Source organism: Acromyrmex echinatior, chromosome 13 (genome assembly GCF_024713525.1).
Source record: "Acromyrmex echinatior isolate Ae372 chromosome 13, ASM2471352v2, whole genome shotgun sequence".
In the NCBI taxonomy this organism is placed as follows: domain Eukaryota; kingdom Metazoa; phylum Arthropoda; class Insecta; order Hymenoptera; family Formicidae; genus Acromyrmex; species Acromyrmex echinatior.
In genome coordinates this window covers 5,471,421-5,498,273 of record NC_141864.1, presented here as the reverse complement: position 1 = coordinate 5,498,273, position 26,853 = coordinate 5,471,421, and the positions used below count along the sequence as shown (strand labels likewise).

At 33.3% G+C, this 26,853-nt stretch overlaps 2 protein-coding genes across 5 annotated transcripts in view; one reads left to right on the top strand and one right to left on the bottom strand.

Annotated features, from left to right (window-relative positions):
• The window catches only part of LOC105150876 (uncharacterized), a 36,857-nt gene extending 22,293 nt beyond the window's left edge, over nt 1-14,564 (bottom strand). For both annotated transcript variants that reach the window (XM_087412314.1, XM_087412315.1), the window contains exon 1: nt 14,144-14,564. In XM_087412314.1, coding sequence (XP_087268440.1) covers nt 14,144-14,218 — 75 coding nt within the window. In that variant the 5' untranslated portion in view covers nt 14,219-14,564. The remainder of the gene's footprint in view (nt 1-14,143) is intronic.
• Nucleotides 14,565-19,429: 4,865 nt separating this feature from the next.
• Syn (synapsin) overlaps nt 19,430-26,853 on the top strand; it is a 64,718-nt gene continuing 57,294 nt past the window's right edge. For 2 of the 3 annotated variants that reach the window (XM_087412836.1, XM_011064228.2), the window contains exons 1-2: nt 19,430-19,545; nt 24,528-24,954. The gene's annotated coding sequence lies outside the window, so the exon portion shown is untranslated. Of the gene's footprint in view, nt 19,546-19,773; nt 19,997-24,527; nt 24,955-26,853 lie in introns of those variants that run through there. The other variant, XM_087412837.1, reaches the window with a different exon arrangement.

The following is a 26,853-nucleotide window of genomic DNA, read 5'->3' as shown; positions in this document are numbered from 1 at the left end:
TACGTATTTTATTATAAAATATATATTATACACAATGTATATAGTACAAACTTCATAATAATAAAAAAATATAGAATATTATTAAAACGATTTACTAACTGCATATGTAATAAATGTATACAAGTTATGTATAAATCTTATTTCACACTGTATTAAGTAGTTGGACTGAAGATTATTTTATTTAAGATATTTATATCTTAAAGGAATTTACAATTTAAAAAATCATAAACTGGATTACTTCAACAATTTAAAAATAAAAGAAACTATTAAGGTTAAGAAGGGCTACGAGCCAAAATAACGAATTTAATGTATATAATAAGATACAAATAACATAAAAATAAATAAAATAAAAATATACCTACATTAAAATACCTTACTTAAAAATTTAAAAATTTCAATCATTATTTTAAGAATATTTGTTAAGTGATTCCTGCAGAGAATATTGCTTAAATATCTTCAAATACCTTATAGATAATTTCAATGTAGCTACCATAACTACTCAGTGAGGAAATCGTGTCTTAATGATATCACGTTTCGCGTTTTTACAATATCAGCACATCTCAGAACTAATCGAAAAGAAATTGTTACAATCTTTCCATCCACGAGTATACGTGCATCACGCTGACATTTTGTGTGTCTACGGAACATTTTTTTCGCTATTAAGGAGTCGGATAGTGTGCAGTGTGCGCCGTCAAGGGTTGACGCTCTCCTTTTGCGGTCTCGCCACTCAGACTTAAGTTTCGCACACGTTTACGACGCTATCTCTAACGCGGTGCAACGCAGAGCGTGAATAACGCTTCGACAATTTCGTCTCGACATCTCGCCCGCGGCCGAACCGCAGACATAAATCACGATCTTCACTGACATACCTGATTTGCCGACTGCCACAGGCATATACACCGGGTATAAGCTCTGTATAGATCATGCGATGTCAAGTGTTTAACCCTCCTGTAGCGAGCCATGAATTGTCAGCGGACCAAGGACGAAAGTCTCCTTCAGCTGGACCCATCAACACTAATTCTCCGCTTCGGTTACTAGCGGGTGCTTTGCGGTCAATACTATGTCAATTAAATGTCATGGAAATGTTTCCCTAAAGTTTGTTTTGTAAAGTAACACGTAAAATATCCGTGTACAGTCAATAAAACGATCTCTAAAAATATATTAGAATATATTAGATACTGTAAAATGAGATAACTTCGAAATTGGAATACGTTGACCCAAATTTTAATAATACATAGACAGTGTACTAATACACGAATCTAAATCTGCACACAAAAATGTCTTAAAAATGTTTTTACAGGTTGGTGTTTGATGTCCTAATGTTGAACATGCTTACTGTTTAGGTGTTTTTAAAAATTTAGGTTAAAGTTATTCCGATTGGAATTTTTATTATTATTATTTTATTTCATTTTATAGTATGATAAAAAGTAGCCAATATCATATTTACATTTTTATAGGAGAATTTTAAATATTCATGTTATTACAAAGTACAATATGTAGTCGCATCGGCTTAAAAAGAGAGAAAATTTAAGTTTCAAAATAAAAAGAAAGAAGGAATCCATAAAATAATCCCTGCTTTTTAAATTCTTTGGAGTGGAATCTCACTATGAACAATGAGATTTCGGATGAGGCAATCTTGAAAAAATGTGGCTTGATTTTCAATCTTTAAGAGCGAGATTTAGTTTGAAAGTTTCAGAATGTGCGTATGCATGCAAGATAATTAGTTTTTCCAATAGATTTATCACTATTCACAAAATTTGATTCGTTTTAAAATTCTATTAAAATTCCGAATTTGCAGTTTCTATTAAAATAACTCTAAAAAATCAGAGAACACCGAATTAAATGTACCGAGAATAAAAATATTATTATTATTTCGTGCAAGTTCACGCCTTTTTCAAAGCAATTGCTTTTTTGCCTTGTGCTCATAGAAGACTGGAGGAGCATCGAGTGTGATACCATACTTCAATAATGTGTTCACGCGGTGGTAGACCCGTTTTTGCTCGGACGATACCGTCATGCGTAAATGCGTAAATTGTGCGGCACGTGTGATAGACCTCACGCGCCCTACATGCATTCATAATCACGGTATTCAGTGCTATTCTTCTCCAAATTACACACTTCCCCCGTGGGAGAATTAATCGCGATCGATCTTTTATTCGCCGCAACTTTTAACACCGCGATCCCGTTCGCCTATATGAATACCGTAATAAAGTCGTAATTATTCTAACTCCGGTCGGTTCAAAGTTGCAAAGTGCACGTTGGTAATAATCACCGTCGCCCATTTACTTTTAACATGTATTAAATCTATAATAAATATGTATTCATGTATAAATTATGGGCATTAGTATTCATTAAATAAATCGTTTTCTCCATCTGTATTGTAATGATATAGGTAGACGTAACGCGAGAAAGTACACAGTCCAGGTGTTAAGCCGGCATTAGTTATTACTTAACAAGATCGAATGGATTTTCGAAAGATTCGATCGCCGATTGAATTCGCATTTGTCGTGCCTCGAGTTTTCACGTCGCGCTCTAACCGATGTTCATACATTCTCATTTCCACCAGTCATGCAATGACAAAGTTGCATTATTATTTATTGCACGCGTGTTCTGTGCCAACTGACAACATTTATCACGGTCTACATACTGAGCAATCGGTAGGAAGAAAAACGAACACCACGCTTTTTCTTCCTGATCGCTATGCGGGTGATATATCGCATTTCATTGATACGCACGTTCTCGCGTTGCGTTTTAAGCAATATCTCGATAACACTGTGAAAAAGCCATGAAAGCACGGTGAAATCGCGTCGCATTATGTGTTGTGTGTATCACAATGTACTATGCGTGCAGATACGCGTAGCGGTCGAAACACGCGGTGGCGTCGTCATTAACACCGTTTCCGTTTGTTCTGATACGCCAGAACTCATAACATCGCTGAAGCGATGCGTAATTCCCAGTAGCACTTCGGATTTTTCCGATGCGGATCGAGTAACGTTATACGCGTTTCGCCGAGCGAAACCAGCATTCTTACGGCTGCATTCCTCTATTTTTTTTTTCTTCTTGCCAGGAGCCTCTCGCCTCGCTGACTCCGAAATCTCGCGAGAAGAAACGGCCATATCAATCTCCATCATACGGAATTTCTAGCGTTACTTTATTCCCCTCCAGGACGTTTACAATTAACTTTCATCGTGCATCGCTCGTACTTTTTACACGATAAAGAAACTACGCGTATTATTGCTATTATGTTACAAAAACATTCTTACACGCATTATACTCTTATAAAAATTATGAATAAATATGAAAAACATACTTTAAATTATAAAAATCCTGATTTATAGTACTTATTCTTGATTGTTTCTTTTTATAGAAATGCAATTTACTTGTTCTATATGAATATGGTCAATTATTTATTTTGCGTTTTAATGCTAAATCCGCGGCTGTACCATTTTTCACCTGTCTGATAGTATCTCTTTTCCAGTTAATTTGAATTTGCACGTGGAGCTTTAAATTTTTGCGACTTTTCATATGAATTATTATAATATATAATTATAATTAATTAATTATAAATAATTTTAATTTTGGTGACAACCTTTCCTCGTAAAAAGTCAAATTTACTTTGGACCACGTTTGGATTGATTTAGATCCGCGATTTTAGTATTAAGAACACTGTTCAATGTTTTTAATACTCAAAATACATAAGTAATTAATTATTACCTTCCAGTACGTTTATATAAATGATTTGTTACCCATATTTTCAGAGAAACCTATAATTTCTTCGAGAATTTATTTCAGTACTTCCACATACATATTTTTTGTAAAAATTGTTTTGTTTTTATTATCGCGACAAACATATAGAATAGAATCATACTTTCATTTTGCTTTAATTAGTAAAAATATTCATCTTTGCGTAAAAAAATGACATTCTATGCAGGTGTCATGCGTTTCTGCAAATGCACGTTATATAGCGGAATGACTGTTAAGCGTAGAATTTGTGCAGGCGATCTATCTTGGAATATAATTAAATGATTAGTCAGTTGGTTGCGGTTGATTTCTGCGTATAAGAATCGCCTAACGTGCCGAGACAGTCCAGGTAGACTCGTCATCGCTGCATGGCTACGTACATAAATCACATAATGTAATCCTTGATGAGCCGCAAGAATAGGCAGCCATTTCCTGATCCCGTAACTTTTCCCTCATGCATCGTTTGGTCCCCCATAAGTACACACTACAGTACTTAGTTTAATTACGCGTTTCTTTCCGAATGCACTAAATCTTGAATAAATGGCGTATAAAAATTGCAATATGTTGCATTTGTGACATTTCATTAGCAATTTATTTCATTTTATTTTATTTTATTTTAAGAATATTTTCATTTTACAAGACACGGAAAAAGTACAATTCTATTACGAAATGAAGAATATGGGATCATAAATTCGCCGAACATTTTTAATTCTGCATTCTTTTTGTCAATTCATTTCCTTAATTCTTTATTACATTCTGGCGTTTTAAATTCTGGCGCTAAATATATGAATTTGTACACATATTATACTGAGAAAAATTAAATTTTAATAAATATTTATTTAAATAGTACCAACTAAATATTTATTTACAATAATTAAATATTTATTGAATAAAACAAAATTAAGAATTAAATAAAATTAATGATTCTTGTAACAAATATAAGTATATCTTTATATTTAATAAATATTTAGTTAGAATATTTACACAAATGATTTATTAAAATTTAACATATTTTTAAAAATATATATTTAGCAAATTATTTTTACCCAATTATTTTTATGCATATTTATGCAAATTATTTTACGATAAAAAAAAAATTTTCGCATTTATCTTCATAATATGATCTACCTAAATAATAAAAGTATTAGAATACCAATTATCAATTTTTATTTAATTTTAAATATGTAAATTATCAAAGAGAACAATAAAAATTGAGATTAAGTATTGGCGTGTTAGAAACACCTTGCGCAAGCAATTAGAGTTTTTAAAAAACCACGCAAGTAATATAGGATTAAAACTGCAGGTTATCATTGAATGCGAAAAGGATACTGTAACTTAGAGATCTAGTAGGCTTTTGGTCGACGCGACTAAGACTTCTTTGACTATTAAAGCTTCACATGGCGCCGATATAAGCGCGATTCAATCGACGTCGTTATGTTTACGGGAATAAACCGCAAGGTTTACTCGTCTCATCCGGGGAGATCGGCGCGGGAACATTGATATCAAACGGGGCGATATTTCACGGTTTTTGTGTCGCGACGCAGCCCTCTCGCTATCGATACCGCGAACTCGACGAGTGACTTGCCATGGGCACCACGTCGACCGGGATATTACATATCCGCTTGCACTTTCGCAATCTTAAAGAAAAGACTTATTATCGTATAGTAAACGTAGGCTGCGGCCACGCGGCGTAGGTAGAACTATCTGGTCCGTGGTCGTTCTCCGAAAATGGACACGACAGAGGTCGGAAGAGAGACGCGCGTTGTGTTTCTCTGATCGTCGCAAGTTGGCGAACACTGTTGGCGATACTATGGTCTCCCGATCAAGTACGATCCCGAGTATGCGTGGGTGATTTCTGATATCATTCGGACATTACATATTTTATTTTCTTCTATCAAACAAAAATATAGTTTCATTACCGAGAATAATTTTCCCACAAGTTTCAATCGAGCGGATAGTTTTTATTCCTTCATTACACATCACTGCATATTCATATTCAAGCTTCGTAGAGAAAAGTAAATCTAGATTTATACTAAGTGTTATTTGAAATTTAATTAAGTCTTATTTAGAATAGAAAAAAACGAGCACATAGCTTTACTGTTTGTATATAATTTGTATACGAAAGAACGATTTTACTGAAGTATCTATTTAAAAATTTAGATATCTAGCAAACATCGGATATAACATAGTTACGAAACATGTTATAAATATGTACGATGTATTTACATATACATGGAATAATTAAATCCATAGTTTGCTGGGTACAAAAATCTGAAAATAATTGATGTTGAACTAAATAATTATATAAAAACTCAAGAATAATGTGCAATGCTACAAAAAGTTATAATTATAACAAGTTTGTGTTCCACATTGTTCGATAATTATTTTGATAATCCAACAAAAAATTATTTTCAGATCTGTATCTGAAACCTAAACTGTTAGTTCAACAAAACCGTTCTTTTATATAGAACTTGCAATAATAAAGAAATTACACGGATCAATGCTTTTAATAATAATTTTTATCTGTCTACCGTATGAATATTTCTGTACAGAGTTAAACGGATTAGCAATTTACATTTACATTTGTCTGGTTGAATAGAGAATAATTCCTACTGCGACTTATCATTAATACTTTATACAGCAGAGAAATCGATTTGGTAAAGACGCTGTAAAGATTTCCATTAAGCAAACGTAAGCTGTAGTCTACAGTAATATACGCGAAGCGATTCGACTCGAATGGAAACGAGAGTATCCAATGTACGGAAAGTTGCTATTTGTGATCGAAGCTTTACGATATTTTACCATATGTTTAGTACAGCACGGCTGTTGTGTGATAAAGACACTTTATTTTATGTTTTGAGGGTACGGCCCATGTCGATTTACGACATTATGTTCTACGCTGAATAGATTGTAACTTAAGGTACCTCTCCCATCGCCGGACATATTTACACATCGCCGTGGTGGATTTAATGAGTGGACTACCGACAGTAAATTCCGCGATGCGATAAAATAAACCGGGACAAGATACGCTAATGTCGGTTAAACGTAGTTTTAGTACCGTGCCGTGCAGCGTATGTTCGAACATGTCAATTGGCATTTGTAAAACAATTTCTAAGACCGCCCGGAGTAATCTCGTGATCGTTAACGTACATATTGAGTAAACACCGTATTAATCCTTCTACTCTGTCGTAAGACTTTTTTAAGCTTTTTGACACAAGCGATTTTACTCTCAAATTTCATTTTTGCTCATTTTTGCTCAAATTGTAACTTTTATTAAATAAAAATTTTAACAATGTAAATAGAGACGTTGAAAAGTAACCCTGAATTTTTTTGCAGAACAAAAAATACTTGGGTTGATTAAAGAAGATCTAAATTGCAGATGATGGGAGTAAAAATATAATTGCACGAAGATTTAAAATAAAATATTACCAATAGAATACGAGAAAATTTATTAGCCCTCCCTCGTGTATTATTATTAGGTGTTGGAATTAATTCGTAGCGTTTTTTAATGAAAGAATGTTATTTATTTCACATGAGCATTAAAAAATACATTAATGAAAGTACTTCCCATCACTTGTAAAACGCTACGAATTAATTCCAACACCTAATATATAAAAAACGTTCGCAGCAAACAAAAATTATCCGAAAGAGAAATAATTTCACTATTCACGAGAAAAGTAGCAAACGTTGCTATTTATAGCTATGATTTATTGGCTACCGGAGTAGCAGTAATTTACGAATGAGCAGTGAGCAAAAGAGAATATTTCGCGAAATAATCGCGTTTTATCCGATGATTTAGTATCATCTCGTAAAATATTGAAGACGGACGCAATGCACATTTAAGACTTTAGCGATCGCGTGCACTACAAGGCCGCAGGACGCAGAGAAAGATTTTCTATGTGTGATCGATGCACTCTCGGGGACACGGTGAGCACGCATGGCGAAACCGCAGACATGTGCAAGGCGAGCATGAATTAAATAATCTAGGTTGATTTTACCTTGCACGCCTTTCCGATGCGTCGTCATTGAGGAGGAGCTACGTTTATGACTAGATCATCCGACGTTGCTCATACACGTCAAGAACCACGTTACGTCTCGCTCATGTGATATAAGAATGAAGCTAAAATAACCGCCGCAACGTAGCAATTCTACAATGTCAAAGATCAGATACTCCGGTACTAGCTTAGAACGACGACGGCACGTAGATGCTAGTGGCAGCCAGTAATGTTCTTGTACAGCGATTTCTTACTTGCTATAGTAGATATAAAAGCATTCTAGATGTAAAAGATATGTTCAATTGTGCCTGTGCAAACGGCATCTAAAACATTAATATTAATAACTAGACTGCGGATATTTATGGAAAATATTTAACTGAATATTAACCGTCGGACAGTTTTTTAGGCAGTTGATCGTTATTCGTTGAAGAATTATTTAAAAGTAAAAAGGTTGAGATTGTCATCTGTAAATATGCAATTTATGCAAAATATACATTTTATGCGAAATATTCAGTTAAGTATTTTACATAAATATCCGTAGTCTATTATTAACATAAAAATAATTACATTACGTTATTACATGTTTTACATGTTTTTAAAATTGGCTGTACCTATTTACTTCGAATCTACTCTAAATTGATAGGAGAATACGAAAGAATGTATCTGAGATCAGCATATTTTCGTTGATAAATGCGAAATAGCACCTTTCTATTTTACTAGTTACTTAATTTACTAGTTTAATTTACTAGTTGCGTAAAGTATAAGCTGTCATAAATTCTTTCTACCCACAATCCGATTTCTACCTATAATACAATCAATAGGATGGAAAATGATGAGTTAACATGATGCATTGAACGCTCGTGAAGAATATTTCTTTCGTTTTCTCCGATATGACGCAGCCATGACTTACGTAAGGCGACGTAAAAGTATGTGTACGTGCGTGTGTTTGGCCAGTTACGCAATGGTCCGAATTTATCACTTTCTCACGTCGTTATATAGGACGCACTATCTTACCATAATGCCATAGGGGACCTCATAAATATTAATACGGTAGCGTATATAAGAGTGCGGCTATGCAAAGTAAGGCCACGCGCTCAATAAGGCCGCCTAGTATCGAGGTTCCAACGTAATGTCCCTCGGCTGTTCACAGGAACACATCGGAAAGGGAAATGTCGCACAGAAACTCGCATACACGTATTCTCAATTAATTCGCGAGCGCGTTTCTCAAGTTACATTTTTTGCAATTAAAATTCTGCAATCTACAGGCGGTGATCTTCCATTTATCAGCGTAAATAAACAAAGTTTATTTAACGAATAAAAAAGAGATTTCTTATTAATTAGTCTGGAAGTTTAACATAATTAAGGTAATGTTTATTTAACTTAAGCGATAAGTAAATTCAAACTAAATTCCCAAGATAATAAATTCAGAAAAAATAAACAACTGATAAATAGGCAACTGGGAATTGCCGCTGTAAACGGCGCGTAGTTTTCTTTAAAATATTTTATATTATATCATGAAATACTTGAACATGTTTCGGTTAATCTTTAAACCTTCTTCAGCTAGAATTCAGTAGGTAGTACAATCAGTTGTTATCCATGAGTAGTAAAAAACTTTGAAAGGATACTAATTGCACTAAATCGATAATTAAAGTATCGGTCAATATCATTGTGCAACAGTATTCATCCATTAAAGAGTAAGACTCTCCATGATATTGACTGATACTTTAATTTACTACGATTAGTGTCCTCTCAAGGTTTTTTTACTTATACGACTCATGGATACCAATTGATTATACCATCACTGAATTTTTGCTGAGAAGGCTAAAAGATTAGCAAAACATGTTCAAGTATTTCATAATATAGATAATTTATGTCCTGTTTTTTTGAATTTATTTAACTTGTTATGATAATAACTTGAAAATCATTTTAGGTTGTATTGCTTTTAAAGTAAGGAAGCAATATATTGATGATTGTTGTTAAATAAATTCAACGATTACCTATTTTATTTTTTATTCATAGATTTAACACTAAAAAAAATAAAATCACCTGGTTATATGCGGAATTGTCATGCAACAGTGTTTAATTAAATATAAATTAAAGAAAATATTTTGAAAATGTATTCTTTATCTAAAATAATATAATATAAAGAGAGAATAGAAAAGAATATAAATTAACTATAATTATTGCTAAGAAGAACATGAAGTATACATTTGCAAAGTAAAATCAACTAATTAACAATTTCAGATTCTCATTTGTTTATTTTATGATTAGCTTCAAGGCGACTCCAGCTTGTTAGCCTAATTTGCACGTTGCCTAGTGGAAATATTAAATTCGTTGCTTTGCTCAAAACACGTTGCAAGTCGCACAGGCGAAATAAACGCGTAGTACAGCGTACGTTTGTTTCATTTTCGTTTGAGCGAAATGGAATCTTGGGATGGTCGCGCGCTAATCTCGAACGAGGGTTAAGATCTACTAAAGGTCGCAACGTTAGTGATAACAAATGGTAATCAGTTGGATGCGCGATAAACAATGCAGATACCGCCCATGAAGCGGGAGCGGCTTCTCGTTAATTAGATTTTTTGATTAACTATATATAAAGCTGGACCGCGCGGCGCGCTGAGGCAGGCGGTCCGCTCTCGCACGTGTTGCACGCTTGTGCGCACGCACACGCACACGCACACGCTCACACGCGTGCACGAGGGTCCAGTGCATTCCTTCTTGTAATAGACGGACCCCGAAGCCTGGGACTTTTCGTCCCGTGATACATTTCGAAACGAACAAAAGAGTTGAACGCGGAGCATTAACCTTTCGGATTGACGGCGGAAGATGAGATTTACTTTCAAAGAAGAGGAAATGATCGTAAAATTATACAATTATGAAAGATATTTTAAAAAGAAATAATAGATATTTTATTATAAAATAAAATATTAATTTTTATTTTCTAAACTTTGTTTCTTCTTCGTTTCATGATTTAAAGTTATTATTTGATTTCAGACTGTTGGTAAAATGAGATTTACTCTCGATTTGGCAAAGATGAGAAAGTGATCCTAAAATTATGCAATTGTAAAATTGCGAAAATAAAATGTTAATATTTATTTCTTAAATTTGATTTTTCCTTTGTTTCATGATGTTTTAAGAAAGTTATCATATAATCTACATCAATTAAAGAACAGAAAATAATACAAGATGAACTTGTTTTAAAATGTAAAAGTATGTACTCTCAAGGATTTGCTTGTCAGATAAATTTTTGCGTATTCGTAAAATCACGATTGAAGAACTCCGCCACTTTCGAGCAACAACAACTTTCACGTTATCGTGATTTTTTTTTGCTGTATTTTTGTTGCACCACGATGAAATCGAGAAACTAGTTTGCATCCATTACCGTAGCCTGGTGTTCAGCTGTCTTAAGAGAGATATGCAACTTCGCTACGCCGTTCAAAAAGTAAAGAAAAACTTATTTATTTTAATGCAAATTGTTCCCTTCGCCTGTACAACGAATGAAACGCTTCATCAAGTGTCAATACAATGTAAGAAATGGGAAAGAGAAAGATGTAATAAATAATAGATAATGAAAAGTAAATATATGTTAAAATAACTGTAATATATAATACATATTATTTGGCTACTTCCGCAATGATCAAGTCATATATAAAGCATTTTTATAAAGATTGCGGAAAGCAATTAGCAGTCTCGCTGTATGCAATAAGTTAGAGATGGTATAGCCGTAAATATATACATTAAGCACAGAGATTCGTTTGCGATATAATCGCACGCGATGGAAATCGCCGAAGAACGTGACGTCCGTAAGTATAGTTACGGATATTTAATTCGTGCTTCTCTCTCTCTCTCTCTCTCTCTCTCTCTCTCTCTCTCTCTCTTCTTAGTCTAAGTGCAATAAAAAAAATACGTAAAACGACAAAATATTCTTAGATATTTTAATTTAAGCATATGTATGCTCTTTAATTTCTTATTAATTTTATGATAAAAATAAAACATGAAGGTAAGTTTAAATTCTAATATATATATATATAAAAAGAAACACTCAGAGTTAGAAAGGTAGCTTTATGAGTTACTTTTTAGGTTATTTTATTATAGAATTTATATTTATCATAGTAATTAAGTACAATAAAGGCTGGTTCTTTCATCTTTGGATGAATTATGTGATTATTTACCTACTGAATAAACAAAAGAATAAAAGAGTAAAAGCATAAGAGAGTAAGAGAGTAAGGGGAGTATCAGACTACGAGTTGACGATTACGGTTGCCCGGTTTTATTTCAGCCAATTACGATGGACTCGCTACATCATGATTGGTTGAAATAGAACCGGGCAACCGTTAATTGTAATCATCACTCTGTAGTCTGATACGGGCATAAAACAGTGAGCTGAAGTTTATCGAAAGGTGGAACAACCCAGCCTAATGCCCAAATTCTTCACCTCTAGATAACTTTATCCGAGAGATATCTTCCAGTTTACAATGGAGATAAAATTATCCGCAACTTACCTGGAAGTGAAAAATAAGATGGGTATAAGATGGATATTTTATTTTTATGTTAGGGTGTGTCTAAATTACCAAACCGCGAGCCGAGCCTGCATCCACATTTGATGTGACTCAATATTCATTTCGATAATATGGATATAGGATCTTTACGATCTGGACGCACCCTTATATTTTATTTGTTCCAATTTTATATTACTTATTGTACTCAGATTTTATAACAAATACATATATAAGGTAATCTAAGAAGTAATTCATAAATAACTTATAAAATAACTTTCCCAATCTTGAAAACATTTCAATATATGTAATAAATATTACTTATTTTAATATTACTTATTTTATTATATATATTTAACTGTGATACTAATATAATTTTCGGTTCATTTTATCGTAATGTCTACCTACAGTTTATGAATAATATATGTAACTACATGAAAAATATAAATTGATTTTGCATATTTATTGCTGATATATCGCGGTTGCATATAATTTGAGTCAGGGCACAACGTTGCAGAATGCCATTTTTTGTTTGATGATTTATACATTTATGATTTTCTTTCTACGTTGCGCCGAACATTATGCACATTAATAAAGCGAGCAAATAAGAGAAAAATAAATAACAAGACAGAACGAGCTTATCAAATCATAAAATGAATTTTAAAATTTCTCTCAAGATATTTAATCATTCAATACTTTGCTGCAGTATCAACCCTCCTTCATATATTTATGTATATCCAAGTGGTCTTTATCTTCGTTGAATTAATTAATATATATACTAAGGGTATGCTTACCTTTCATTTATTAAACTTGCATTTATCGTTTACACTTGATAATTATATTCATCGTTCATTAATTTTATATTAATATTACGATTATAAGATAAAAAATTCAAGAACTCAAGAAATGGCATTTTTCTTTTAAGTAGAAAAATATAAAGATTATCTCGAGAGTTTACTGTATTTTCTTTTATTTGACGTTTTGTATAATTTACAATGAATTTTTGTAGCAATAAAAAGCAATAAAATATTTAAGTTATAGCTATAAATAATCAAACGAATTATCTGCAGAAAATATTTTGTGTTTTAAATTAATGTTTATTAAAATTAATTTTAATGAAAAAGAGAAATTTCAATTAAATGAAAGACAAAAAATATATATTATAATTCATACATATATTATATGAATTTAATATATACATATTTTATGAAAATTTTAAGGAACATTAGTTTTAAATCAATAAAAGAAAGACGAAAAAGAAAGACGAAAAAGAAAGAAAGAAAATTACGAAAAAACCTGTATGAGAACACTTTAAAATACTTCAGCTTCAGGAATCCGGATGTTCGAAAGATAGTAATCATTTCAGCAGATCAAACTTCGCGGTCAAGTTATAATACGTGTCCTGAGCACTGAACGCTTCACGCAGTTGAGATGTTATCGAAAAAAAATACTATGTTATGATTTTTTATAACTTAGAAATTAAAACAAATGTTAAGATTACATAAATTATTATTATTATTATATGCGAAAAATGCAAAAGAGGAGTTCTCTATCTTGTAACTTTAGTGCTTATTTTCTGCAACATTACGTGGTCTTAAAATCATTTTTAATGAAGCTTCCATTTTTAATGAACAACATTCTTACATATATATAATATATATGAAAAAAATAAATTATATTTACATATCTACATTATTTATATAATTAATAATATTTATATTTATATTTGTATGTTTCCAAAATTTGTTGGTCGAGTTCGCTTTTTTTTTAATGAGTTACTCAATACAGCCGGGTTTCCCGCGGAATTGTTTGACAGCACATCCGCATACAAACGCGCGGTTTCCGGCGCGTTCGGTGACGCGTTTGAAACGGTGGAATTCTCGTCTTGGGATAACAGTTCCTCGTACTTACCTGGCCAACATTGAGCGCCAGGAACCAACAGCACACCGCCGCCGTCGGCAGCAACCTCCTCATCGCGACGGTCATTTTGCAGGATGACCCGCGTCCGCGCGTACTGACTGAGTTGCAGAGCGTGTCGCACCCGCCGAAGGCCAGTCTCTCACGTCACATTTTCCTCGTTCTCCGAGAAGAGTCTCATCGTATCCGCCGAGGTACCGTGACGCGATAGTCAGGTGCGCTCGCGAGGTGACCACGAGGCGTACCACACGAGGCCGTTCTCCTTTCGCACGCACGCCCTTGCTGACGCGTTGGTATCGCGAAATAAGTCTCGGAAATCGACTAGGAAAGTCAGTATGACCGCGACGAGGAAGATCGCTAGCGGGTGTTAGACTGGCGCAATAATGACTGCGCTCACCGAGCTACTCCGAGGGACGCTCAGATGTTCGGTTTGCTGGTGGGGATGGAAGTGGCCGTAGTGGCCATTCCCTCTTCATCCGACTCGTTGTATACGCGATGCGGGCATTCATGTCTCCGGATTTAGTATAACTGCTGTATGGTTGCTGGTACCGTCGTGAGAGGACGGTAGAGAGCAAGCAAGTGGTTGGCAATCGCGATTTCTGATGTATCAGCAAGACTTGGTGCAAGTTAGGCTTATAGCGTTATTAAGTTAGTTTTACGGCAGTGACGCCACCAAAAAGTAAACCATCCAGTGAACACAAAGTTACATGTAATGTATCTGTTAGTTGTAATTTCCCACTCAACAATATAACCATAACAAAAAAATCCAAAAAACCAAGGCAAATGAAAGTCAGCGTGATAGTTAGTACGCAATCTTAAATCTTTATTCCAAAAAATAGTACCTTTTAATTCACTTTGGAACCATCCTCAGCAATATAATTTCAAAATATCAATCCCTTCATGTCTAAGGAAAAAATTATCATTAATAGATTTGAAAAATCCCAAGAATAGAAGAAATTTGTCTCGACATTGGATAAAAAAACAATTTAAAATTTATTCTAGAGAGTATCATGTTAAAACGCATGTTAATTGCAGCTCGAACGAAACATACCTAATATATTTTATATAATAAGTAAGATATATATATAATACGAGTGTTATGTTTGAATTATATTGAATTGTATTGAATTATATTATTATGACTGGAAAATTACAACTAACAGATACGTTACATGTAACTTGTATTCACTAGACAGCATTTTTAGATAATTATCTAATAGTCGAGATAATTAAACAGCATCATGAAAACAACAAAAAAAAAGATGATACTGATAATAACACTTACTCACTCAAATGGAGTTATTCAAAACTTCATATTGCTTTACGTTTAATAATTTTTGCAGTACTTACGATCATAAATATTCGTAAATCTAATCGCTAAATCGCTTGCTCGTCGTTGAAAATTGTAAAATAATAAAATAATAATTAAAATAACGTAATAATAGAAGAAGAAGATATTGTACTTGGCTTACCTATCAACAAGGAATTTGATTTGATTTTACTCGACCACACATATTCAACCATACCTTATAATTATTGGCTAACTAGAATCCATCCTCAATTTATTACTTTTATCTAAATACAATTTATTATTTTTTTTATCCTACACCTGCAAATGCTTCTTACTCTACATATTACAACCTTAATTTTTAATTCTACTTCTGATTACTATTCTAGAATTTTTATGCAAAAATAGTAATCTTTTTCCTATATCTTGTGACAATTCGTATATTTTCCTAATAATACACTTTTCACAATTATTTTACACCTATATTGTTACTCCTTACCCTAATGAATTAATAATATAACATTAAATTAATAAATATAATCGCTTTTTATCAGTATCACTTTTTCAAAATATCAAGATTTTAGTTTTATATGTCAAAGTACTACTTCAAGGTGCCATACTGGCGAACATTGCACAACTGATAATCCTACACAAATATAAAATTGATTTTAAGTTTGGTTCTTAGGAGCGTTCCTAAGCCTGGACTTCGTAGACTTCTGTCTAAATCTACTACTGCTTTTTATATCTGAAGAACTTTCAAAGCGACTAACAACGACTATTTAAATAATTATTAATTTATCGATAGAGAGATAAGAATTTTAATTAATCTTAATCTAACTGCTATTCGTATTTTTATACATATTACCTTCGCCTTCTCTCAGGTTTTATTCCAAGAATACTTACATATTGAACCGCCTGATTGACTAAATATAAATCAGACAAATTTAGGATAATAAAATTCAGATATCTAAAATGATTCAAAAATACCAGAAATAATAAACAAAAAAACATATAACAGCGTTGATGTACTGGCAACAACTACTGAAACCGGTTCGAAGAGACTCAAAAATTATAATAAACGACCCGTGCAGGTCGACCTAGACTGGTTCGATCTATCGTGATTAAAGGAGAGGTGCGGATCTTTGAAAGTGCGCCTATCAGTTTCAAAAATAATACTCGACTTTATTTTTTAAAGAATCTACATTGTAATATTTTGGGAGGTTTGGATGCATTCGATTTATTATTCATGGTTTTGTATGTTTCGCTTTCACAGATTCTTTAATCTATCGTCAAAGCCATGCTTAAGACGTCACAATGCAGACAAAGACTTCATATAACAGACAATAGAAGCGGCTTGTAATCATTCACGAGTAATGTATGATACATCTTGATCTGCGATGACAGATATTGTATCTAAAGTCTGAAATTGAAGCGACATTTATATTAGGTGTTGGAATTAATTCGTAGCGTTTTACAAGTGATGGGAAGTACTTTCATTAATGTATTTTTTAATGCTCATGTGAAATAAATAACATTCTTTCATTAAAAAACGCTACGAATTAATTCCAACACCTAATAGGTATATGCAGACATCAACAGCTGTAAATGAGAAACGTCGATTATAATTATTGTTTTCCTCTGACTTCAAAGAAAAACGTATATAATATGTACATAATAATAGATCTTTTAGTAGAAAACATAATATATTATTTTAACTTTGAACTTTATAATATTGATTGTTTTATAATAACAGTTTTATATTAACAGCAAGATATTGATTTAGTTAAATTAGTATTAACTTAAATTATTTTATATCGTGACAATAATTTTATTTATTTTCAATTGTTAATTTTGTAATAATTTTGTAATAAAATTGTTATTTCACGTTCCTATTCTTCAGGTATATGTTTTTCCATTCTCATCACCGGTTTTGAACATTGGTGAAACTTTTGGAAGTACGCAGCTGAGTAGAGATTCATCTGATACACAGGAGGGTGGAAACTTTATTTTTTCGTTATTGATTTTGCTGAGGATGACCCCAAGAGGTTGATCGAAACGTTCGAATGTACAGTAAGTCAAATACAATTTATATATACATATAATCAATGATTGTGCATTAAGTACCGTACCGAATTCTCATTTGTCTATTTTTCTACATTATTTTTATTTCGAGAATCCATAACTAGTAATTCTTATTTATCAATTGTATATCATAATATATTTTTTATTTATAAAGACAATTAAAAAAATATTGTATAGTTTAGTAATAATTTTAATAATAATTCTATGTTCCTTTTTATTTTTTTCATATTTTAATGTTTTATGCATAATAAGTATATATTAATACTTTAATTAATCTTAATATCTTGTTAGTATTGTATTCGGATATTTGGATATAAAAGAAGTTACTTAATACGTTGATTTGAAAAAATAAAGTACACTTATTACAACGATATTTCATATCCGCAATATTTTTTATCGGATTATTGGCAACGAGACAAGAAATTTGACAGTCAAGTCTTCTTATTGCTCTTTCATCTACATCCGTTCGAGACTGTCGAGAAGTTCGAGGAGGAATTCTTTGTCGCGTATTGATTGAAGTTTCTTTGAAATGAACGGGGGAGTCTCGGTTATGCTTCTTTAAATGCAAATAAAGTGAATGCGTTATATAGGACTTCCTCGCTTTATATATGTATATATATATATCCGTAGAAATCTTATAAAATATTTATAAAAATTTTATATTCTTTATGACATCACCTTGACACATTCTTCAGTGCCAAATATAGTCTCTTATTGATGATCTGACAAAGATATGAACATAGTTATATACATTATATGTAAAATAATATCGACGTTATCTTGTAATAATAGTACAATTTAATAAATAGTAGGTCACAGAATATTGCTGCATGTTACATATAGCACAAAGATATCTGTAAGTATTTTTTAATTGATACTTACTTTTACTCGCTATATTAATTTTTACTTGCTTGAAATAAATCGTATTATATATTATTTAAGAGATGTTTTTATGTAAGTTCTTGTAATAATCATGCAATTTAATAAATAATAGAATATTAAGTGAAAATCGATTAAACCTGAATGAAAAATGCCATATTCGATTTGCTTGAACTAGATACTGTAAAAATTCACAAGAAATATTATTAGACACGAAGCGCCGCCTTGATCAAATATTTTTCACTCAAGTGTGTTTAATAAACAATAGAATATTGCTATATATTGCACATAGTATAAGATGTCTAAAAGATATCTCCAAGCATCTCTCGATTACATATTTTTAAAATATGTAAAATATACTCATTTAAAATAAACCGTATTATCTTTTATTTAATAAATATTTTTTAATAATATAAGATATAAGTTTAGCTATTCTTCAACGTCGACTTTTTCAATAAGAAACTTTTCAATAAAAACTCCGATAGATGCATCAATATTGCAAAGAGTTTATTGTTGCTGATGGGTTTTGCCTCAAGCTTCATATAACGTCCCCTCGATAGAACCATCTCACAAGGGACGATCTTACACTTCGCGTTCTTAATAACATCCGGGGGTTGTATTCAATCTCGACAAACATTCGCCCACATTCTTCGGGAATTTGATTTTCGTCCTTTTAAAAAAGAACTATTCATCATTCAATCGTTTCGCAAGTTTCCAAATATAATCATAATATTTCCGCTACGAAAATCGCCCTCTCGTTTTTCAGAGGGTGGCTCTTAATGGCGCAAAGGTCGTATTTGTCGGGAGGGTTCCGAGAGCACGTAAAGCAAGTTTCATCTCCAGTCGGCAAGTAGGCGAACCGTGTTTGACATGCACCGAACAATCTCGTGCAAATACCAACAGGCAGGCGAGGGCTGCTTCCTTTTTTTTATTTTCTCCTACCTATGCTATTCTTCTCGCGCGGAGCCGGCGACGAGTTGCGCGAGGGAGCTCCACGAGGGACGCGAGGGGGTTGGTAGATGATAAGGGGTTGCGCAAGCGCCGGCGTATCGATCAGGGTAGCCCTCCGGGCGACACCCTCGCGATTCTCCGCCGAGCTTCACTGCTTCATCGGCAAACTAGTGGGTAGTACACGCACGCGACACAGGTAAGTGGTTATAGTTTAAGAGTCGCATGTTTGGTGAGATTTTCAATTCCGTGCTTCGTAAGAAGGTCGATCCAGGTGAGAAATGGTGATTCCACGTGAAATCGCGATTTCCTCAGAACACGCCTTCTCGTAAAAGCACTTTGCCGGTTCTAGCCGCTTCTAGAGTACGCAAGGTGACAGGCTGGTGGCGCGCACCACCTTCACGTGACGGTTGTCTTCGCCGAGCGGGGTAGTTTCGATTCCTCTCTCGGGGTAGTTTCAACGTCGCTCTCGATAGTCGCTCGATAGGGCTGTCGATGAGACACGCAGATAACGTTGTTGGAATAACGTTGTGGGAGTAGCGTCGCGGGCTTTATAACAATAACGAATCAGCTCAATCGAATACTCCAGCAAATTGCTTTATCTAGCAAAAGCTCGAATTAACGTCTTTGCGTAGCGAGAGATCACCAAGGTAAGTTTATACTCGCTCGTATTGACGGCGAGGACAAGCGACGTGTGGGCGGTCGTTGATAAATGAGATCATTATCTGCTTGAATGGAGGTGTATGTATTTTGATACGCGTAGTGCAGTTTTCGGATTTACGTCCATTGCGCAAAATTCCGTTGTCTTCCGATGTCTCGTTTGGATGGGGTACAATCGATGTTCAGTCATAAATAGTCGGGATAGTCGGAGAAAACGAGAAACGAGTGCGATAATTTTAGCAGGGGTGACACATCGAGTTTCGGGAAACGAAAAAGTAATGGCGAATGCGTGCGTTTTACAAAGAGGCATCTTCATTGATTTTTTTTTTGTTGAACGAATTTTAATTTACATTCCAGTTCTCTTTAGTGAATCTCTTTCTATCCTTCTTTTTGTCGTGACGTTAATAAAGAGGTATTTTCTTGCGAAGTTTCAGTCATGGTCGCTGAGATGAATCTTACGATCAGCATAAACGAGAATATTCTTTTGTGCGATAGCGCTTCTTTCTTTTTATATGCTTAAATATATTCTTTTACGAGGATTTTATCTATTTCTTATTAGAATATTCTAGTAATAATAAGTGGGAATTTATCTATACAATAAAAGTGATTAAAAGTAACGATCTTTAACATCGTAGGTTCGGATCATGAATCACGATATAGAAATTAAACCCAGAAGTGCTTTTACTAAGCCTAGAATTTTCCATCTTTTGAACAAAGTGAGGTTGATGAACTTAATTTATATTAATGAATTCGGTCGTTAATCTTGTATGCACAATAATCTATCTTCATATAAATGTCAATACATTATCGTATTACATCAATTACGATACATAATAAATGCGATCGAAAAGCGTTAATTAAAAAAAAACCTGATTGTTATCTATTTTAGATTATAAGAATTTATTGATTAGTCTTGAAAAGTACTGTAATAAAAATTCGATAACTGTAGTGATTGCATTCTTCAGTTTAATATATTATACACGGATTAGCGGATTCTTCTGTTACGCAATTTCTTGTAACATTTTATTTTATCTCAATCCGAGCAAAATATATGATAGATATATCGAAAGATAACATGCAGGAATTTCATTAAGATTCCAAAGTGAGTCAGATGCGGAGATTAAAAGCAAAACGCAGTAATCTTTTAAATAAGATCTAATCTTCGTAATTGCGTGAGTTCAAACATCACTGGAAGTACAATATCCGTAATCCGTTGCATTTGGAATTATGAAGATACGTAATATATAATTTATATCAGTGACGCACAGAGCAACATTTGCGCTAACTTTAACACGAATATTTTGAGATATTCGATCATCATTAATGTAAATTCATGATTCGGCATTTATCCCCATTAATGCTTATATTATTACGCTACGGTAAATTTTCTATTAATATATTCTCCTAATTTAACGTAGAGATGCTTCAATATTTTAATTGAATCAAGAGTTTACTATTTGATTATCATTCGATAAGTCTCCCGTTGAATTTCAACGATTTTGTCTGAGTGGACAGACCCTCGGTAAGCCGGGTGTATCGATCCTTACACCATCTGTCATTTAATGGTGGTTAAATGTATCGGAATAGGATTGGAGTATAATTATTTGTACAGCCGGTGTTGCTGGGATATCTGTATTAACACCTGTAAAATTACACACACAGTTACATACTACTTGCTAACAATGAGTGATCCTTCAAAACATTACAGAGGATTATTATTTATGTTTCTCGAGCGTCGTTAGGAAATATGAACGAATAATCATCATTCTTGCTTTCAATCGATAATAATATTATAGGATCAATATTTTATTTCCCTCCTTACTTTTTTCGATATCTGTCAGAGGAAGTTATACTTTATGCTCATACTTTTTTTTTTATACATTTATCGATTATTTTTCCACATATACTGGAATAACAATTGAATATACCTCAATTTCTGAAGCCATACTTTATTTTATAATTAAAGCGTCACAATTCTAATTCAGACTTTTAACTGCACAAAACTTTGTATCAGGTAACTTATCATCTATTAACACACATACCAGGCTATTGTTGTGACTTTCTTGATTGTATGTAACATAGTCATTATAGGAATTCGATGCATGCAGCGGTATTGTGCGTGTAAAATGCTCGATGAGCTGTATCCACAGGCGTAACTCATCAACACGTAATGGCTCTATAACTCGTTTACCACTTCGCGGTCTAATAGGTAGGTGCTATTCGCGGCGCAAGGATAATTCTATGCAATGCCTTACACTAACCCGCGAAACTTCCGAAATACTATCACATGGAAATTGGTACAAGTAGAATAATTTTATTTCTCATTGATTCATTGGATTTGCCTCTCTATAATTTTACTTAAATTATACGCTCGCACGATTTGAATTTCCTGAAGCAACAAACGCGAAGGCGAAGCAGCTTAAAATCACTATAGCATGATAAAATTCGAAGATTTGAATTTAGACTTTAAAGAATGGCCTCGGAATGAAATATGAAATGCTTACGACCCAGATATTCATTCACCTGCAAGCTCTATGATAAATTTAGAATTTTCTCTTCGCAAGATCTTGATGGAAACTCATCACTCATCGTATACTTTTAAATATTTCTTAACCCCTTCTTTCTTTAAATCCCAATTTAGTTAAGTTTAATTTTAAAATGCTAAAAATGCATTTATATTATAGAGTTTAAATAAATTATGTTTAAATGAATATATTATAGTGTTTTAATAAATTTAAAAAAAAATTGATATTACATAATAGAATCTCTAGGAAATGTTTCGATGTACAAAGAAACAATCATTTTATTCTCAGTTTGATGTGAAACATGAAACTGAAGAATAAAATAAGTGAGAACATTCTGCAAGTTGTTTGTTTGATTATCAAATCGAATCGGGAGATTTCTCTTCTCGAGTAACACTTCAAGAAAGTTGAATGTCGGAGATACACGCGAACTTCACCAGTTCTGCGAATCGTGCATGTTTTCCCTATTATCGGAGAAGTACGGAAGAAACAAATATTAACGGTCGGAATGTATCATTGCTTCCTCGACGTTTCTTTTCCCGCGATGAGCATAGAATTATCCCGCGAGAGCTCTTCAAGAAAAGGTGCGCTCTACCCGATGATACGATCGACGAAGCAAGTCATAGAAGTAGTGTTTCCGTGCCGCGCGTACGTTCCAAGAATACATAAATGCTGGTGTACTCGCGCGATGCCATGAAACATTTCTGAAATTCCAAGCAAAATCGCGCCTCGACTATCGATTTTCATGAGCCTTATATTATGAGTCATTGGTCACACCGGTTACATCCGTAACGCTTCCCTTTTAATGCATAATACGTGATTTCGAAATATTCTTTATATCTCGATTTAACAGCAGCAATTTTTTATCATAAAACTATTAGAGAATTTAAAAAGGGATTTTTAAAATTAAAGTAAGATACCATTGGAAGAGTTGTATTTATTCTATTGAATTTTCAGGGGTTTTTGGCAAGGACTAATGTTTTTTTTTTTTTTTTTTTTAAGAATAAATCATTATGTTTCTTCTTAAATATGTTTTTAATGCTTCAAATATACTTTAAACAGTGTTATAAAATACATGTTTAAAACATATTAAAAATATCAATTAATAATGTTTTAAACTGTTTAATGTTTTAAACTGTTTAAAATATGCTTTTTATCTACCCTATGAATTTTACGTGAAATTTTACTGGATTTCTTTCATATTTCCGCGAATGTCTGAGCTTAAGCATTTATAAAAAAATAAATCTCGTCATATTTTTGATATCATAAGCTGTTAATATCATAATGTGCACAAACATTCACAAAGCATAACATAAAGAAAGTAACAGAATCATGAGTGGATTTTATAATCCTAGCTTATTATTTCCGATACACGAGAGAACCCAATTACGAAAAGATGTCTTGTACAATAAAAGTGTATCGTTTATTGCAGAAATAGGTCATTTCGTTTAAGCCACTAGAATCAAAAAGAAATTTCTCAGCGTTATAAAGAACCCAGGTATTATATATATCAGCACTCAGGTATATTACCTTGTAGAATTGAATTATATTAAAAGTGTCGAACTTTCGTATTTAAAAAAATAATTAATTCGCTTTGAATAATCCGAAAATATTACAGAATAGAAATAAAATTTAATTTTATTGTCAAATTATAAAATATATATTTTGAAATTAAATAAAAATTCTACATATGTTTATTTTTTCAAATATAGAAAAAATAATATAAAAAGTATAAAAAATTAATAATAATTATTGTATAAATAATATCATTATTTAAAATAAAAAATACCGCGTTCTAATTTATTCAATAGATCCAAATAATACAACTGCCTGCTTATACAACTATTTATACAATTAGTCTTATTTAAGAATAAATGAATAAGACTCAGGAGACACAGTAATGCCTCGGTGCTAAGACAAACGTAGCGTCTATAATAATTACGAGTATAATTGATTCAATTACTCGGCATTTAAATCCTTTTCTTTCTTCTATTTGCAGATTTCAACTTGGATTGTTTATTTTCTCCTTCCTCACCTCCTCTTATTTCATCCTTTCCTTTCGGATTACCTTACGTTGAAATTTATCCCGCGACGCATCAAGCAAAGAAAACCCATCCCATCGATCTGGGATCTATCGACCCACAACGAACGACCTATTTCGCGCGTCGCGACGACGTTGCATCGTCAGCAGTGCAAGGATCATCGCCACGACAAAGAATTGAAACGGGTTATCTTCTAGATCGCTAACGGTCCGAACAACGAAACCGGGAGCCGTTTCGTCGCAGCAACGAGCTCGGTGTAACCATCAAGATTACCGGCCGCGGCGGTTGCGCCAAGTACTGTGGTACAGCTCCATCACCCGGCAACATTTCATTCTCCAGTTTTCGTCAGTCCTTCACCTCGAATGTCAACTACCTGAAACGGAGGTGAGTCGTTGGTACATCAGATCTGTAGGACTGACATTTCATCTTGCGTTTATTAATTTTGTGGATTTAATCTACGGTGCTGTGAATGTTTATATATGCCCAAAGGATTAAAGTCATCTTCTGTATACTTTCCGTAATTTTATTGACGCAAGCATATTGAAAAATGTCAGTCCGAATCTTGAATCTGCATGAAACGAAATGCGATGCATTTTTTGTATTTTGTATTGTATTGCGTCCGCCAATCTCGGATTGATTTTATGGAATATTTCTAGAACGCATGGGATCGGTAATGAACTTGAGACAATACACATCTCTCAATACTCAGAAAACGTTTTTTACGTATGAAAATAAGCAATTTACGTGACTTAATCTTATTTCTTTGTTTCGTTACTGCGTATAAATGTAGCAATAACTTATAATTGCGAATAGCGCTCTATATTCTCATTATATTGCGCGCTTTAATGCACTTTTAACGTAATTACTAGTCGTGTGTTATCGGACGAGGTCCAGAGATTCCTATAATTAAAATCCAGCATGGAAATATTTCGACCGAAACGTCGCTCTACCTGCTGCTGAGAGTGAATACGTTGTTGAAAGGTATATACTTGATGAGAACTTATGTATCACATTACTGAGCTAAATCCTGTTTTTATGAGTACCTCTTATATGGAGTCAATTTACGCACACTGGCGTGTGCATGATAATGATCGGCCTTTAAAACAATGTGCGCAATACCTCAATATTCTGCACGCTCTCGGCGGCTCCCATAGTGCGCCCGTGAAGAGAAAATAGATTCCTCTGTCTAATTAGCCGGACACGAGTGCTTACCTGAGTCGGCCATTAAGCAAGCAACAACATGTCAAACTTTCAAGGTTGAAAATTAGGATTGCTGAACTCGATGCGAAGGTTCCCACACTAATCTGCGAAATCATTTATGAGGATTTCCGTTAAACCTATACATTTGCATAAACATGAAAATATACTTTTAATAAAATACTCTTTATATTTTTTTATCTATAAGTATATAAAGCAATGTTGGTATAATAGAAAGCTAAAAGAGATTTTTCTTTACTTTTTTTATATTTACGTATCGAAACTTCGATCCTATAAAATTAATTCTTAAAAATCCTATAAAATTGATCCTATTAAATCCTATAAAATTAATTCTTGAAATACTAAAAATTCTATAAAATTGATTCTATAAAATCCTATAAAATTAATTCTTAAAATACTGTTAATCGATTGCAAAGGGAGAGTTTTAAATATCAAAAGAGATCATATCGAGATATTTGGGAACCTCCGCTTATTTGAAAGTACACTCTACGTTATTGTCAGAGAGAATTCAAACATCGTACCTTAATGTTCTTATTAATAATTTCAAGTCCTTCGTGTTCGACAAATATGGACATGTGCATGTGGCTCGTTAAAAATACCGCTTCCAGCATTGCCCCAAATGCAGCAGCCTGGACGCACGCCATGATATCAAGCCATCGCGCTAACGTTGCTTTACCCGGCAACGTTAACATAACGCTACCTTTCCTCCTTCATCAGCGATATCGCGTCTTTCATCTCTTGCTTTATATTTATGACGTAAATCTCGCTGTTACGTATAACCATATTATACGTAATGTAAATCGATGATGTAAATGTGCAACAACGTAGTTTCGTGCGGATGTCTTATAGGCATTGTTCGCAATATAGGTTGCTCATTTTATTTGACGCGCAACAAATGATTTGAGCAAAAAAGAGATTACCATCTAATGGATGAAGAAAAAAGAAACAAATATGCTTTGACCTGAACACGCCGTGACCGTCTACTTTGCAATCGAAATAGACGTAAGATCCGCAGCACGCATGCAGCGCCGGCCGATTAGCGACCGCCCAGTCTCATTGCCGACG